Raw genomic sequence first — 17284 nt, forward strand, 5'->3', positions numbered from 1 at the left:
GGCTTTTTTCCACCAGCTTCATTCTCTGCTTACCGTTTTACAGGGGATATAAGGATCTAGTAAAAGTAGGATTTATACCGCGTTCGAGATAGTATTGCATATAGTCCTCTCTATTAAAGAGGCCCGCTGTCTGATTTCATGACTTCCGGGTAACCTTCCTTTCCAAACACCTCATCCAAGATTTTTCGTGTATGCTCGCCGATTTGGCGTTTACAAATCTAGAGCGATAGACCACAATAAACGACACCAATATACCCTCGAATTTAGAGTAGGGGCCGTTGAAGTGCAAGTCGATGATCTCTCATACACCATGTGAGTCAAAATCACGTGTCATTGGAGTGGGCTTCCCAGTTGTACCGGTGATTGTGCAAAAATGAAAGATCATCCATTTCTCCCATGATTCGTAATACTGGTTCGCCAAACTCGATCTCACAAAATATTTTAAAAGTCTATTACGTTTTTCGCGTAAGTGCGGTCGTCTCGATCCGCTACAAACATTCAAAGTAGGTCGTCTCGATCCTTTAAAAACTCTGCGGTCGTCTCGATCCGCTTTTAATAACACCACGCGCGGTCGTCGCACATTTTCCCTTGCACAAGCCCGATTATACAAAAAAAAAAAACAAAAAAAAAATACATCACTTCACATTTTCCCGCATTTAACAAGCAAACGAAAAGTGAGTGATAATCGGCAAAACGGTCAATTTGATGCAATGAACACAAGTAGCCGTACTGCAGAAAATTTCAGCTCCTGACAGGATAGCCAATGTGTGAATTCAGCCACTAAAACACCAGCCAATTCGGAGATGCTTTATGCTTTAGCCGCAGAGCACAGGTCTTACCGTCACCGTTGCCAGAATACCGAAGAGGCCGTGAACTCGCGCTGCGTAATTGGGTAGGACGATACAGGACTGGAGCAAATCTAAAGGCGGGCGAAATATGGGCGGCAGGGTTGCGTCGCATAGACACGGTATGTATAAAAAGGAAGACAGCGCATTGCAAGCGAAATACATTGGATGTAATAAGAGGATCACATTCACCCTCCACACAGTTTTGGGCATGAGAAAACTCCCAGCATAACTAGTGTCAAAAGAGCTCAATTTTCTTGAGACATTTGATCGCAATCAAGTGGCTGAAAACATGCTTGACCGATCAAATTCAGATCCCACTACAACGAATAATTACTGGCGACGAGACATGCCATGCAAACGAGTCAATAATCATTAGCATGGCATGGTGTTGTCCATTCGGATTTCCTTTCGGAGAGTCAAACGGCTTGGCTTTATGAACCGTTTGAGAGAGACGGTTTCACATGGAGGTGTTCACATTTAACATTAAGTTAGCCACTATTCGACTATATAACCGGATCGCGTTGTAAACAACATTAATTGACAGAACCAAAATGTCAGTGAACCGCAGCAATATTGGGTACACTGGCAATATGAGGGATTTGACGTTTTAGCCATACCCCTGTTGAACAGTCGACGACAGCAGAATCGTGGAGTGTCGACATCTATCATCCAATTTGTTTTTGAGTTTTGCGCAACAAGTTCATTTTTTACTGCGTTGGCAACGTCGAGTTTCTTTGCAGATAAGAAGCATTTGTTTTGATTTTCTGTTTCCATTGGAACAAAAGTGCAGCTGAAGTGCATCGAAGGCTTGTGAAAGTCTATGATGACTCTGAACCATCGTATAGATTTAGTAGGGAATTATTTGGACGATTTATAAGTCGTGATTTTAGTGTAAGATACAAAAAGCGTTCGAGTCAGTCGAAAAAGTTTGAAGACGAGGGATTAGAGACATTACTCGATCAAGATTTGCGTGAAACATAAACAAAGCTTGCAGAATCATTTAGAGTAACGCGACAAGCTATTTCTAAACGACCCAAAGCCGCAGGATACATTCAAAAGCAAGGAAATTATGTTCCCTGGGAATTCAAAGCGGAATATGTCGAACGGCGATTTAGCATGTCCGAATGATGCTTAATCGGAACAAAAGGAAGTAATTTTTGCATCGAATCGTTACCGAAGACGAAAAATTGATTCACTACGTCAATCCAAACGCAAAAAATCGTATGTAAAACCGGGTCAACCAGGAACATCTACGCCAAAGTCGAATATCCACAGTGCCGAAGTAATGCTCTGTTTTTGGTAGGATTAAAAGGGTGTGATCCACTATGAGCTGCTCAAACCTGGTCAAACGATCAATAGAGACTTCTAAAGGCAACAGTTGAACCGTTTGAAGCGAGCTATAGCTGAAAAACGACCAAATTATGCGTTCAGACACGATTCGATTCGATTACAACGTTCGGCCTCTTGTTACTCTCGAGTTAAAAACTATTTGGAAAATAATAGCGGATGGGAAATTCTGGTACACCCGCTTTACTTGATCCTTGCTCCTTCCGACTACCATTTGTTTCGATCGATTCAGAACGCTTTGAGTGGAATACGCTTTACTTCAGAACAGGGTATCAAAAATTTGCTGGATTCATTCTTGGCTTCAAAAGATGAACGCTTCTTTCGCGACTGAATCTATAAATTCCCAGAAAGATGGATAAAGGTATTGGCTAGCGATGGCCAATACTTTGAATAATGTATTAATTTATTTTGTTCAAGTAGAGTAGAAGTGTGAATTGAAATCAAGTTGAATGAAGAGGCAGATTTGCATTCATTAGTCATGTCAATTAGAATAACCATTGACTAGAATAGTTCATCAGTCATCCTCGTGCTTGAAGCTCGACAATTCATTTCTAGTTGACTGGGATTGCCGAAGCAGTACTAGTCGAAGCGAAGCGATTGAGAGGAGAGTCGATTTTCATTTCTCATCTTCGAAGACTTCGGGCCCTGCTTCTGATATTATTCGAAGTTCTCCTTCTTTTTCAGAGTGGCGCTTAGTGCCATCAGTGATTCATTGTTCATATCTTAAAAATTGCAATCACATGTAATAAATGTAAACTGTGAACAATACACTGAATATTTTTTCCGTATAGAAACGACATTAGATCATATACGGTAGGTGATATTCATAATCCTACAAAACTTCAGAGATATTTAACCACAAACGAATTGCCATACTTGAACACAATCAATTTTATTTCACTCAAAATATACGTGTCTAATCAGAATCACTTTTGACAACACCGAATTCGATTGGTTCCTCTTCGAACACTTCTGGCGCATCGATTATGATATCCTCCGGTCGCTCGGAAGCTGAAGATCGACCTTCCGAAGCATGAGCACTTCCCTCCTCCTCTGCCGAACGATCTTGTTGTTCCTCATCTGCCACAGACCGTTTTCTGCTCTTTTCTTCACCATCAATCACCGTCTCCGATTCCCCCTCGGCGCTCTTAGCCTCATCTTCATCATCATACGACTCTTCGGAACCTTTGAACACTAGCTGTGATCCGCTAACCACGTCAATGATCACATCGCTCTCCGAACCAACTCGTAAGCTGACACTGCCCTTTCCACCCATCGACGATCCCGAATCCGAACTAATCAACGGAGTCTCGGCGATATTGTAAGTCTGCGTCTTCTGGATGATCATATCGAGTGTTTCACGGGGAATAACGCCGAGATCACCTTGCTCGTATCCTTCGGTCGCATCTGGCAGGGTAGCTACGGAAATATCAATACGTGGTTTTAGCTCGAGATCATTCAATGCATTTAAAAGATCGTCAATTAACCGCTTCCGTTTGATCTCCTGATAAGGCAGATCGTCTTCTTCGTCGTCTTCTTTGAAAGCCGATTGGACAGTGAGACGCACTGTCTTCAAAATCTCCGAGATACGATCGAATTCACTGCGGTGATGGTCGGATTCATTACGTAGAGCCTGTCGATCGGTGTTGATGTAGTGCACGTACTGCTCGAGAATTCGAACCTTCTGACGTAAATGATTGTATTCCTTCTTGGCAGATTGTGTTTCCGTTTCGAATTCATTTGCCTTCTCTTTATAACAGAAAAGCTGAGCGTTTGTGTGCAGCTGCTGCTCGTATTGATCGGCCAATTGTTTTATCAGATCCAAACGTTCCTGACAAGTTTGCATGAGACGTTGCTTCTCGACCAAATCGATTTCGGCCTGATTGCGTAACTCAGTGTTTTGAGTTTTCAATTCCGCGTATTGCTTCTCCAGTCGCTCCTGAGTAAAGATCATTCGATCCATTTCGTTATTTAGGGCGATGTTTTCTCGAACCAACCGTTGCGTGTGAGCTGCAACACGGATTTCCGACGATTTTGTAAACTCGGTCGACAACTGCAGCAGTTTATTCTCCACATCCTTGCGCAAACGATCCTTATCGAGAATCACTTTCCGTTCCATCTCGTAAAGTGTGGTTTTGTGCCGTTTATTCTGCTCCTTCAACTCTGTGTCCTGGGCGTCAAATTTAGCCATCAATTCATCCCGCTGGATGCGGAACTCTTCCATAGAGTTCAACTTCCCCGTCAAAAGCTTTATTTCCGAAGTCAACTGCTCGTGCATAGCTCTGTACTTGGCATCCAGGCTGACAATTTGTTTCTGACACTCTTCATTTTCTTGATCTCGAACCTTCGATAGCTCACTCAGCTTGTCCTCCAGCTCAATAATCACCGCCAGTTTCTCCTTCAGCGTGCGATCCAGAAAAGCCGTCACATCGGCACGATCCTCCTCGATCTGTTTCAACTTGTTCTCTAACTCTTCGTTCCGTTCCTCAATTTTAACATTATGTGTCCGCAGCCGCGCCAACTTTTGATTCAAATCATTGATGGTGATTTCGAAAAATTGTCGATCCACTGCATTCAATCCGTCCACCGGTTGGTATTCCGGTACAGCTTTCTTCGCCTTTTTGGCTTTCTTCTCTTTGGGCATTTTACGTAAGGGATTTAATTGGGATTGAAAATTTTCTTCCTCACTCTGCGGCGTTTCGTAATCAACTGAAAGTTCATCCGCAAACATAGGTTGCTCCGATTGTACCCGGAAGCATGAGCGTTGGCAGGACAGTATTGATTAAATTTTCCGGCACCAATCCCACACTGAATGCCGGTCTGTTTCATTGTTTTCCACCGCGATGTGTTGAATTGTGCTGTGACAGAATTTTTCGGGAAATATTGATCGAGCCGTGCACGCAACATGCTTCCATAGAGTAGCATGACAATAATTAAATGGAATTTAAATGTGTTACAATTTTCCCCTGATCAAGCACATGTTGCGGGAATGTTCCTTCCGAAAATCTCTGCCATCGACATGCCAGAAAACCAGCCGCATATGGCGATAATCGGTGTTGTTTCTGGAGCCTAAAGTCTGAAGAACTCAAAGCTGGGTGCTTGGCGAAAGGCAATGGTGCGGATAAAAGTATGAACCACCGTCTCGGGCGGTATTTTTATGAAGTAATAAATTTTCAATATTCAACCATCGCCAAGGAAACCGTTTTGCCATGCCGTCGTTGCCTCTCCTTCGTTCGGGTATGAGGGTATGTCTATATGTCTACCGGAGCGCTTGAATGGGAGAGTAATTGCAACGACAGGTGGTGGATACCTACACAGAAAGTTAGGGTTCATTGTATTTACATCGTAATTGTATATAGAGACGTTTACCGTGATTAAATTTCTTCGTCCTAGTCGATTGTGGGTCCAACTGTTCGGATGGACCGCGCTTATGTTCATATTATGTTTATTACGTGCCTTAGTTTTTATGATCAGAAACCAAATGACAAATCTTCCGCTGGTAACTTATTCTGAAAAAATTCCACTCACAACATTTTCATGCTATATTTTCATGTACATAAAATACCGTACGTAAATATATTTTGAGAAAGCATCAAACGACTAATTTGGGAAATATTGTGAGATTGTTGTTGAACATGTCTGTTATTCTAGCAAAATTGACCGGATTAACCCTTTCCCGTACAACATCGAGTCTGTACTTGCATAACATAGAGCGCTAGAACGCTCAGCAGAGTAGTTAAATCACTTGCTGTGTGACGTATTAAATAATAATTATGAGCACACAAATACGAACACGAATGCACATTTTATCAATAATGCATCGGTTATTGATAGTTTTAAAACGACCGCTTGAGGAAATTATCATTTTTTGATTATAATTCAGTTTCGATCTATTTAGTTTGTTTTGTTTAAAACCGACACCCTAAGGAATTTCACATATTTCCAAAAACTCTTATGTTTCTTCAACTTCAAATCGTTACAGAAACTCTCTTAAACTCAACATGAATCATTCTACAGTATCTGTTGATTTTTTTTTTAAGTTAAACGATGGTGATGGTCCCACCTCATGATGGTTTGAGTAGGACGAGTTAACTTATTCATAATAATTATGTTATGGTATTTATATTTTTTCATTAACTAAACAGTGACCAAATTAAATTAAAAAGAAAACGGACTGGTTATCTCGTAGACATAGAACAATTTTAGTCATTCTCTGAACGTATTTATTCCATGGCATGTCGAGAAAATTTCCAACCTGGGAAGACCCTAGAACGATCGGGAATTGAACCCAATACCTATGTCATTATTAGCCGAGACTAGTGAATTACATAGGAATTCCCGCTTTATCAGATCCCCGGCCACGATGCGATCGTTGTTTCAGAGTTCAAGCAGCTGAGCAAACCCGAGCCTAATTCTAGTAGATACTTCATCTCAAGCCATGTCAAAAAAACTTTCCAATCCGAAAGAACGCTTGATCGATCAGGAATTGAACCCAATACCTAGATCAGCATTAGAATTTACGAAGGAATTCCAGCTTCACTAGATACTCGACAACGCTCTGCTAATGCGATCGTTTTTGAGATCAGACAGCTGAGCAAACCTAAGCCTAATTACATCCGATACTTCAGGTCTCAATCCTGGAATATAAACATATCAACCTGAATCTGTAATGAGATCTGCCACAACACAGAAAAACCTCGTTATAATTATCTACTGTGAAGGTGAATTTACGAGTTATCATAGCTATCCATAGCTTCATTTTGGCTTCTACATTAAAATATTGGAATATTTTTATTTTATTCGAGAGAAATTACTATGTCTGTCTATGGCGCGTGGGCGCAAACTATTGTTTGAAGTTCAATTCGAGTCTACGACTAACGGAAAAATATATATTGCAAAACTAAACAAACAAATAACATACCATCATTAAGTAGAACTCGAATTTTGTTATAATACAAAAAATGATGTTTTTAGGTGAAATAAATGGGAGTGCGGTTGAGATCAACACCCTGTCGTGGTAAAACCAACATCTTTAGAGAAACGAATGAAAACTTGTTACCGTGAAGCTCTCTTATACCAGCCAGTGCCTAATTCCGCTCACTTGACATAAAATACTGTATTCCACACTAGTTACATTATCTCTTCTGATAAATTATTGTTGTGTATACTTGTAAAACTATAATTATTCAAAAAATTCACAACCAATTACTACAGGGTCTTTCAGATTAAACGCTCACGCAACAAATTTTAATAACCTCTACGAAAGTGAACCGATTTTTATTTGAAAGAAAACGAATATAGAGCTTATTTGAGGACATTTTCGATGTGACCACCCCTTTTTTCGATAACGCGTTTTAAACACGTTCATGCACAACTCTCACATTACGATTCGTTGAAAATCCGAGTTATTTCTTCTTTAGGTTCCTCCAAATTTTGTGGCTTATTAACATAGCAACGGTCCTTCACGGTCCAATGTTGAATTTCTTACCATAAGAGGACAAAGTTTCATTAACCCTTTAAAGGGCCGTGAGAACTAGTCATGTAATCAACGCAAACTCCAATAAAACGACATGTTTAGATGCAAAAATCAGTGCTGAAAATATTCACATTCGCGACATTCAAATTCGGCGAATTTCTGCCTTCCTTGTATTGATAACCTACTGCTCAAGCGAGAGTCGATAAATATGGAACAACACTATCAATGAACCCCAGTGGAATGAACATCAACATCAGCTTGCCATGAAGTTCATTTTTCATTTGCATCTTCTTTTTCGTCATGGTATTCGTAAGGTCGAATATGAAGATCATTGCGTGTTAGTGAAAATCAAAGCATAAAATTCAGCGTCACCAATTGAGAGTGAAACCGATTAATGGTAAAGGATGGCAATTCATCACACAAAATTATTGTTTTTGGCGACTTCAGCAATGGAATGTATAGAATAACTCTGGCTACGTTTTATGAATCTACTCACGATTGCCCGGAAATGACATACACCACCATTTACATGTGCAATGGGTAACACGTTTTCAATAAAAATTCACTGCAAGTGATGAAGATCAACTTAACGTTCGTGATAATCACCTGAAATTATTGACAGTAACGAAAGTGCCTGAATGCAGGCTTTTCGAAATTTGTTCATGCTGTTTTCGATCAATATACCAGACAAAGTTCACGCGTCTCGACTCTTGTGTTATACTCATTATGCCAGATATGGAGTTGAGTTTTAACAGAAGAGAATTCACCCGATACTGGGAAAAATCTAATTCCTCCATTCGTGAATTAATTTTGATAATTTATGGCACTGGCAAAAATACACAAAAAAAAATCAATACACAAAACAATCAAAAAGGTTGATTAAATGGGTGGCAATATAGCTGTCACCTGCCCGGCTAGCGTGAAATGTTGGTGGTAAAAATGTTGCTTTTGTATTTGAAATTTTGGTGTTAGTTTCATTAAAAACAACTAATAAAATTCATGACCAGACTCAACAGGTCTTAAATAGTTCATATGTATTGAAAACTTCAATTAAATGACTGTTTTTCAATAACAATAACGGGAAATTTGCCCAAAAATGGCTCCAAAATGAATAGTTTTTTATTTTTTCGCGCTCAAAAAAATCAGGCATGTTGCTAGACATTAGTTCTAGTTACCACATAAGGCTAGAAGTGATAATTTATTGTCAAAGAAGAGAAAAAAAATAAAATCATTAGTGGCAATATAGATGCCGGTACCCGTGAAAGGGTTAAGGCTTCGGTTGCTTGAGTAATACGATTTCACTAAAAATACACGTTCTTGTGAATTGTACATCTTGATACTAAAATTCGAGGGGTTGTATCCGAGACACGACCGCTTAGGACGTAGGACTATGCAATCTTATTCTTTTAACTTTGTTGGTTCATCATTTCGGATATTATTTGCGAATCCGTCAAAATTTCTTGAATAACTTTTTGGAGAAAGGTTCCGGCAACCTTAAAAAGGTTTAATGGCTGGCATGGTTTTGTAGAGTTATTTCGGGAAGCTCAAATTCTTTTTTGTCTTTGCGAGAACAATACACTAATTTGTCTTATGTCGCGATTTGTTTCTTTATATCAATGCACGCATTGCACTAAACACGCGTCTAACAAATGTACACAGTTGCAGTGATAAATGACGGGTGGGTAATGTCGGGGACATAACCGGAGTTACGTAGGACTATAATAAGTGGACAGCTTTTGTTAAATATATATTTTAAATATATTGTTTTATTTTCTTCTCCTACGTGAATACCTACCTATCTACCTGAAAAATGGATTTGTTTACTGTTTACTCTTTATGAATATGTTGATGGTTCTGAAAAGAACCTTTGATGTTGTGTTTTTGTTATCACTCGATATTCCCATCTTGTTCGGTTAAACCTTCCTGTTTAGCTATTGCGTTTGCCACTCGCCACAGCTTTCACAGTTGGAAAATTTCTTCCCATCCAGCTTGTGACATGTTGTTCAGTAAATTACATTTAATGCGACGTGCCGGAGAAACACTTAGCCACTCACTGAAACTAATTGTTACCTTGATGAGCGCCGAATCGAAGCTGCTCTATTCTTGATGCGGGTTTTCTGATTGTCGTAGGCAGCTTTGCAAGCCAACTCGAGCACTCTGACGGCCGAAACTCTATAATCGCTGTTAGGTATACTGGTGCTCCGGCACCAATCCGTTCGGCCTAGTTACCCTTGCGGAGCAATCAGTGAATGCGACCAACAGGGAACTGGAGACCTGCACAATTCGAGTGAGACTTTGCCTTTTCCTTAACTTGTCCTCCTTTGTTACGTCCACGATGCCGATGCCGTACCACCACACGGGTTTACGGTTTGAAAGAAAATAAGATATTTTTTTGGGGTTCCTCGTGTTTTATACTCTAGCGGTACACACTCACAGGATAGAGACAAATCGGCAGACTCAGCCATAGGGGCGAGTCCAACGAGACGAACGAATGAGCGTTAAAAGGGAGCGATGGCAAAAAAATACATTCATTACGATTTGTTCGCTCGTTGGATTCACATGCAGGCTAAAAAGGGTACTTTTCAGGATTATCTTCAAAATTATCTTCAATCTAAAGAGTTTATTGTTTTGTTATCACTCGATATCCCCATCTTGTTCGGCTAAACCTTTCTGTTTAGCGATTGCATTTGCCACTCGCCACAGCTTTCACAGTTGGAAAATTTCTTCCCATCCAGCTTGTGACATATTTTACAGTAAATTACATCCAATGGCACGTCGCATTACCACCACTCAGTGCCGGATTGGAGGTAATTTCAACCTGTAATTGAACATTTGCGATGACAGTGGTATAGTGTCGACTTTCAATGTGGGGTTATAATTTGGACCCCGAACTTTATGTTTACAAAAATGTCCAACTAAATATGTCGCATTACAGGTCCGTCCAATTAGCTAAATGTCGAGATAAGTGTAAATTACTGTACTTTCAATCTAGAAGCAATTTAAGAATTGGTGAAAATCAATAAGCTCAGAACAACTGCCAAATTCACATACTCATCATATCCTGGCAAACAAATTATGAAAAAATCAATTTGTGTTTTATTATTATTTTGGATATTGTTTTAGAAAGCATTGAACTGTATTTCCTAAAATCTTTTTTGGAAGGTTAATGGCCCTGAAAAGCGCCTTGTTTTATGGAATGGTTCCAATGTAGAAAACTTAGTACTCGTGGTTTTGAAAAAAACCATTTCGAACACCCTCGATGCCGCCTTGTTCCCGATTTGCCACCAAAGCAGTTGGTATAAAGAACAAACTTTTTTCTTCTGCTACCTGATGCCGTTTTGCGATTGCGTTTGCCACTCGCCACTCGCTGCAACTGCCTGTTGTCTTGATGTCCACCGAACCGAATGTGTTCTGTTCCGAATGCGGGTTTTCTTATCGTCGCGAGCAGCTTTGCCAGCTAACTCGATCACTTCGGCGGCCGAAACTATATAACGCCGGCTAGGTGGACTGGTGCACTGGTACTAACGCGCTCGGCCTAGCTACCCTTGCGGGGAACTCCAGATCAACACGGTTCGAGCGGGATTTTGCCTTTCCCTTCACTTTTCCTCCTTTACCATGTCCAGACATGGCTGCTTGGGTTCTTCTTCTTCTTCTTCTTTTTGGCTTTAAGAGGGTTTAAACTTTTCAGTTCATTCGCCTCTAACTGCTTGGGTTGGTTTGTTGATGTGTTGTGATGCGAACCGATGTGGTGTACGGTTTGAATGAGAATGATCGTTACGGCAGCGGAGCGGGGATTTTTAAGCTGACTGGCTTGCTCGAGAATTACGCATGTGTGAGGCTGCGACCAATGTTTCGTTCATTTTTTTCTTTTTCCTTTCCAATCGCGCTTCATTCTATTTCGCTGCTGCTCTGGTTGCCCGTTTTGGTCGGTACGATTTGAGGAGCACAAAATGGACCAATCAAAAATGGGCACATAGTGCATTTTGACAATGTTTGATATTTCCCAATTATTCAATTATTTATCTCAAGAAAAATTAAATGTTATTCGTTATGATAGATGCGTAGATATATTTCCTATCAATTGATGTAAAAACCTTTGCGATCTATTGAGAAATGCTCGAGTTATAAGCGTTCCAAATCTTGCATTTTTTCCTACTTGTTCAGTGCCTAGATTTCCATTTCACCCCCTATATCTTCCGGTTAGACGTAGTCCTACGTCAAAAATGAAACATCGCGAGAATGGCCGTTTATGAAAAATCGTTTCTCGACTCTCGGTAACCGTCAACAAAGCTGGGAACTTGTTGCATCAGAACAGAGCCGATGCGAACGAGAGCAAATACGAATGGCAACTAAAAGAATCAAATGTGTGCTATTCACAAGTACCTACAGGAAATGAACAAGTTCTAAGTTTCTCGCAACGAAAACAAGCAACACACACAAAGGATGGTTGTGTTAATTGCAATGCCAGATGTACTTAAAGTGAAAAATTCGCTAGCGTTCACAGAACGAGCACGAGCAGAACGAGTTTCGGGCATAGAATGATTCTGAGCATTTTCCTCAGAGGAGATGCAATACTTATACGCTAGCGACAGCTTACTTACTATGCAAGAGTGGAGTTTACTTCGCAAATATTCTCTTTTCGCTATCCCCCTTCGTTGTTTCTATTCTAGCGGCTGCATAAGTTGCCCGCTATTGACAGCTCTGTTCGGGAAAGCACACAAATGGACAGAACAAATGTATGGGGAAATGGAAATGCTTCCAATTTTCATCAATTTAAATCATATACTGACTATGGGATTGTAATGTATAGCATATAAAACAAATCTTAGAAAATTTCCGATTCGATTGGTATGCAAATAGTCCAAATCCGTTCGCAGCAAAAATAATTATTAACGTTAACTTTATTTCATGAAAACGTGACCTGTTTTCTGATATACACCTCTAATGTAAGACGTAGTTTTACTGATCAGACTAAACGAGTAGCCGAATATTATCGGGAATGCAGTGTTAACATCGACGGAGCGAGAAAAAAAATTATAAGGAGCTATTCGATTTTTTTGCGTGAGCGTTTAATCTGGAAGACCCTGTATTAGTTACGCTTAACTATATAAATTTCAGCCAATATTGTTCGTCCTTCTGTCATTCGCCATATTCGTTGTTTTGCTTAGCAAAGTTTTTTTTTCTTTCTTTATTAAACAGATTTTCAGCCAAAGCCATTTCATATTCAGTAGCTTAGCAAAGTGGCTAAGAACATTGTTCACAGTTGTTAGCAAATTACAAAGTATAAACAATTGAAAATCACTGAAAAATAATAAAAACTGAACGATACAGGAACGTTGCTCTGATTTAATAGTTTTTTTTGACATCTTTTCATTGCAAGTTTGATCCGTTGTAACCGAAATAAATATGGCTGGAACAAGGACACTTATATCTCTACTAATATCCCAACAGATTTCATTTGTTATATTGCGATTACAAATGCCGGTCAGAAACGCATGCGATATGATAGGTCGAAAATAGCAGAGGCTGTGGAAATGGTGAGAACCGGATTTCCCGTTCGAAAGGTGGATTCCAACACTGCGCGAGAAGGTCTTAGAAAAGTAGAAGAAGGGCGAATAGTTGAATGGCTAAGTAAAAGTTGAATTCCCCGTGAAACGCAGCCGGACATGCTATATCCGTACAAATCCAGGATGCCGAAAGAGATCTGACCGAGATTACCTGAAAGCTAGGCCTCTGCAAGATAGGAGTCGGGTTGGATTAACTGGGATAAATTTTTCCTGTTTCTCAAGGATGTGTTCTATTCTTGGCAGCAGAAAATACCGTTTCCTCTCTCTTTCTAGATGGACATAAGTCACATGTGTCATATGAAATGATGGTTTGTCCTTCACCAAATTGCACTCGAATCATCAGTCGCTGAATGTCAGCTTCGCCGACCACTCAAAAATTTTCGGAATCAAGTTTTGGTAGAATGGAGGATCGACAATAACGGTGAATTACTTCCGAGGAAATAAATTGCACCTCTTTTAACCCTTTCATTACGGCAGTGTGCTCCACCGAAGTGCTACCCCTGTACGGAGCACTGCGCAGCTCGTCGCGCGGATGTCGTCTATAGACGACGCTCGTAACGGAAGCGTTAAAACAATCTGTGGATAGAATGGTGAACCTACAATCGACATTGATCAACGATTTTCGGCGATGTGGTTTGTATCCGTTGATCCTGATGCTGGTAATTACTCAGGTCTTATTGTGAAATCCAGGGAAGCATCTTCATCACAGGCTGTATTACCAACAATGGAAATGAATGAAACAGCGGAAGTTAATGATAAGTGCAACAAAGAATCGTTCGTGAAGCGCCTGTCGTTCGTTCTTATCATCGGATCAGTTGAGCATTTTCGATAGTTGTCGTTCCATTGGAAAGTGGCAAGGGGCTGTAATAGATACAAATTTTTATCATGTGTGGGCAAAAGCTAAAGGAGTCACATCAGTTTCAGTTGAATCTCTAGTTTATGGATTCGATGACATATTTTCAGAAGGTGATTGCAAAATTTCTATAAGTTTGTTTTGTATTCTGTAATTTTCAGAAACTGAAAATGTAACACCCATAAAGATCGAATCGTCGATAGGAAGTGTCCGGAGAAAGAAGATCTTGTATCACATGACGCATTTAATGCTTCATTTATTTCATTTATTTCGCTTGTTTTATTACTGTTTAAACTGTTCAGCAGTCAGAGTAACTAAAAATTGAATGTTTACATTGCGTGCGAAACATATCAAGCATTTTTTGAAAGAACGCTCTAAGCAGTCCTACGCTGATATTTTGAAAAAGTCTCTACCTAAGACAGAGAGAAATTATTTTGCTATTTTGCGCAATGACGAACCTGTTGCAAATGCTCCTAATGTAGAAAGTTTTTTGGTTTCACAGACCCCGGGAAAAGACAAAGGCGGCTCATCTCATCTGAGTCCTTAAATAAATTAGAGACATTACAGGATACTTTAGACAATTTGTCCACATGGGCTATCAAGCTGGGTATCGAATCATCTACGGACAAAACAGAGATAGTAGTTTTTTTCTAGAAAACACAAACCCGCAAAATTCGCGCTTCATTAATTCGGCAAAACAATAATCCACTCTATGAATTTCAAATATCTTGGTATCTACTTCGATTCTAAATGTACCTGGGGGTGACATATAACGTATCTGAAACAGAAATGTTTACAACTTCCTAAATACAATAACAGGAACATGGTGGAGTGCCCATCCAGGAGACCTCATAAGTTTATACATAACAACGATATTATCGGTCTTCGAGTACGGTAGTTTTTGCTTCCGAACGGCAGCTCAGACTCATATTCTAAGGATGGAGCGGATACAATATTATTGCTTGCGTATAGCTTTGGGTCGCATTCAATCGACCCATACGATGAGTCTTGAGGTTCTGAGTTGAGTGCTTCCTCTGCCTCTTCGATTTATAGAACTATCATACAGATATCTCATTCGCTTTATGAATCCATTGATAATTGATAATTTCGATAAACTTCTTCAATTGTATCCAGAGTCAAGGCTCACCCACTTATATGTTGAGCTCCTTTCACAAGGATTGCAACCTTCTCCATGCATCATAAACCAAGTCGTACTTCTGTGATTCCGCTGTAAATTTGTATTGAACCAGCATCAAGGAAAACGTGATATTCCAGAACATGCACGTTTTGTTGTTATCCCACGGATGTTTTCGTCGAAATTTCGCGAAGTAAGTGCTGATAGTATGTTTTTTATTGATGGATCGTGTATTAACCCTCCTGTACTTGCGTGCAAAATCATAACACGTATACTCGTGCACGGTGTCACAGACCGAAAATTGAACTTCTCTGTAATGTTGCCATTGTGTATTTTTCAGGCTTTATTGGCATTTATTTGAAGAAGAGGGTATTATTAAGTGAAAAAACTCCAAAAACTATGTTTTCTTCGGCTTATTATGTTTTAATAGTCATCTAATTCAGCCTCCTCAAAACAGAGTAATTTTTGATACTCCAATATACAAATAACGAAATTCGAATTTTTCTCTGTCATTAATTAAAAGTAAGCAACTGGAAATAATTCATGGAAGTATAAAGAGCTATAAAATAACATAAAAACGTATTAATCGATTGTGGTTTCATTGGAGTTAGAATCAGTACATAGCATAACTGCATGCTCGAAACAAACATAATTTTTACATTTCATGCAGTTGTTGCGTGTTTTTCGGGTCTTTTATCGAAGAGAAGAATGTATAACGACCTTCAGATAATCACCAGATGATAAAGGTTCTGGAATATAAAGTTTGCATATTTCTAATATTCTTTGTCTTTGTATTCTTGGTAAACTAAGAATTAATGCCTTTTTAGATGGGGCATGAAAAGATGATATAAAAGGATTTCTAGGAGCTTCCTTTTCTTTTTCTTGTTTTTTTGTCGATATTGTTCATTATGAAAAAAATATCTCCGAAACTGTAACTGTTCAAAATTACCGTAAGCCACCGATTAGTTTATAGTTTACTTTTTACAATTCTTCCACAAGTGAAATTATTTCACAAGTGTATATATGTATGACCATAACTATACGAATAACTATGCGAAAGTCAAACATTTATATTTTGCTTTTGAACGTCTAACGAATCTAACGACGAATAGTTAATATATGGATCCGTTCAATCCAGTTACAAAGTTACTCCTATACTCGCGTCGGTGTGCCAGACCTAAAGTGTTAAAAAAGTGGCATAGTCCCGTTTGTACCAACACATGCGATACGCTAAACGATGACGAACGACGAATAACGAAGCTAGAGAGAATCGCAAAGTCGTAGCGTTGATATTTTCTGAGAAATGAACGAATTATTGATTTCTCGGTCTGACAGACCAATAAGCGAGTATAGGAGTGTTAATGGCTCCATTGGTTTTGGCACATTTACTGAAAACTTCAGTGCCTATTATAGACTGAGAAACCATGCTCGGTGTACGTTACGGAAATGGCTGCAATCTATCACGCTTTGGAAAAAATTGAAACCATATCGATTAATCACTATGTTATTTATTCAGTTTAGAGATGGGCGAGTGCAAACGAGCCGCTCATTTGAGCCGGTTCGTCAGAACGAGCGTACGATCCACGGTTCTTTACAAATGAACTACGGTAAAAAAAAGAGCCGCTTTTTGAAAGAGCCTCGACTCAAAAAGATCCGTTTTTTGAAAGCGTCTCGGCTCAAAAAAGAGCCGGCTCGCTTCAATGAACTAGCGGCTCTGATCCGCTCACCAAAATGTACCGTTTTGCCCACCTCTAATTCAGATAGCCCTAGCTCAATAGAAGCTATCCGATCGATAAAACGTATAAGAGCCTCATGTTATTTTCTTATGAGAATAAGACAGCACTTGGGTAGTCTAGTAAAAAAACTCACAGGATTACATTAACCTAGGTTCCTGCCCATTGCTTCATTCTAGGTAATGAGAAACCGTACTCGTTGGCTAATATCGTGGTCCTGGAAGGCACCATCTTTGAGCGACATATAACCTTAATTTTTGTTGTACTCCTCGTCGGTACGCACTCTCCAATTGGCAACACAATTACAGTGAAGATAATATAGGTT

General features: G+C 39.6%; 2 protein-coding genes across 6 annotated transcripts in view; both read right to left on the reverse strand.

Moving 5' to 3' along the window:
- Positions 1 to 17284, reverse strand: part of LOC129774771 (uncharacterized) — a 131628-nt gene that overhangs the window by 13690 nt on the left and 100654 nt on the right. The gene's annotated exons all lie outside the window — the stretch shown is intronic.
- On the reverse strand, positions 3112 to 4889 carry LOC129774773 (cilia- and flagella-associated protein 157). Its single transcript, XM_055778729.1, has one exon. It carries the CDS (start codon positions 4837 to 4839, stop codon positions 3112 to 3114), a length of 1728 nt encoding a protein of 575 aa, XP_055634704.1. The 5' UTR covers positions 4840 to 4889.

This window comes from Toxorhynchites rutilus, chromosome 3 (assembly GCF_029784135.1).
Source record: "Toxorhynchites rutilus septentrionalis strain SRP chromosome 3, ASM2978413v1, whole genome shotgun sequence".
NCBI lineage: Eukaryota > Metazoa > Arthropoda > Insecta > Diptera > Culicidae > Toxorhynchites > Toxorhynchites rutilus.

Bases quoted from the DNA above. Each gene is read 5' to 3' on its own strand.
- LOC129774773 (XM_055778729.1), bottom strand. From the start codon at position 4,839: ATGCCCAAAGAGAAGAAAGCCAAAAAGGCGAAGAAAGCTGTACCGGAA.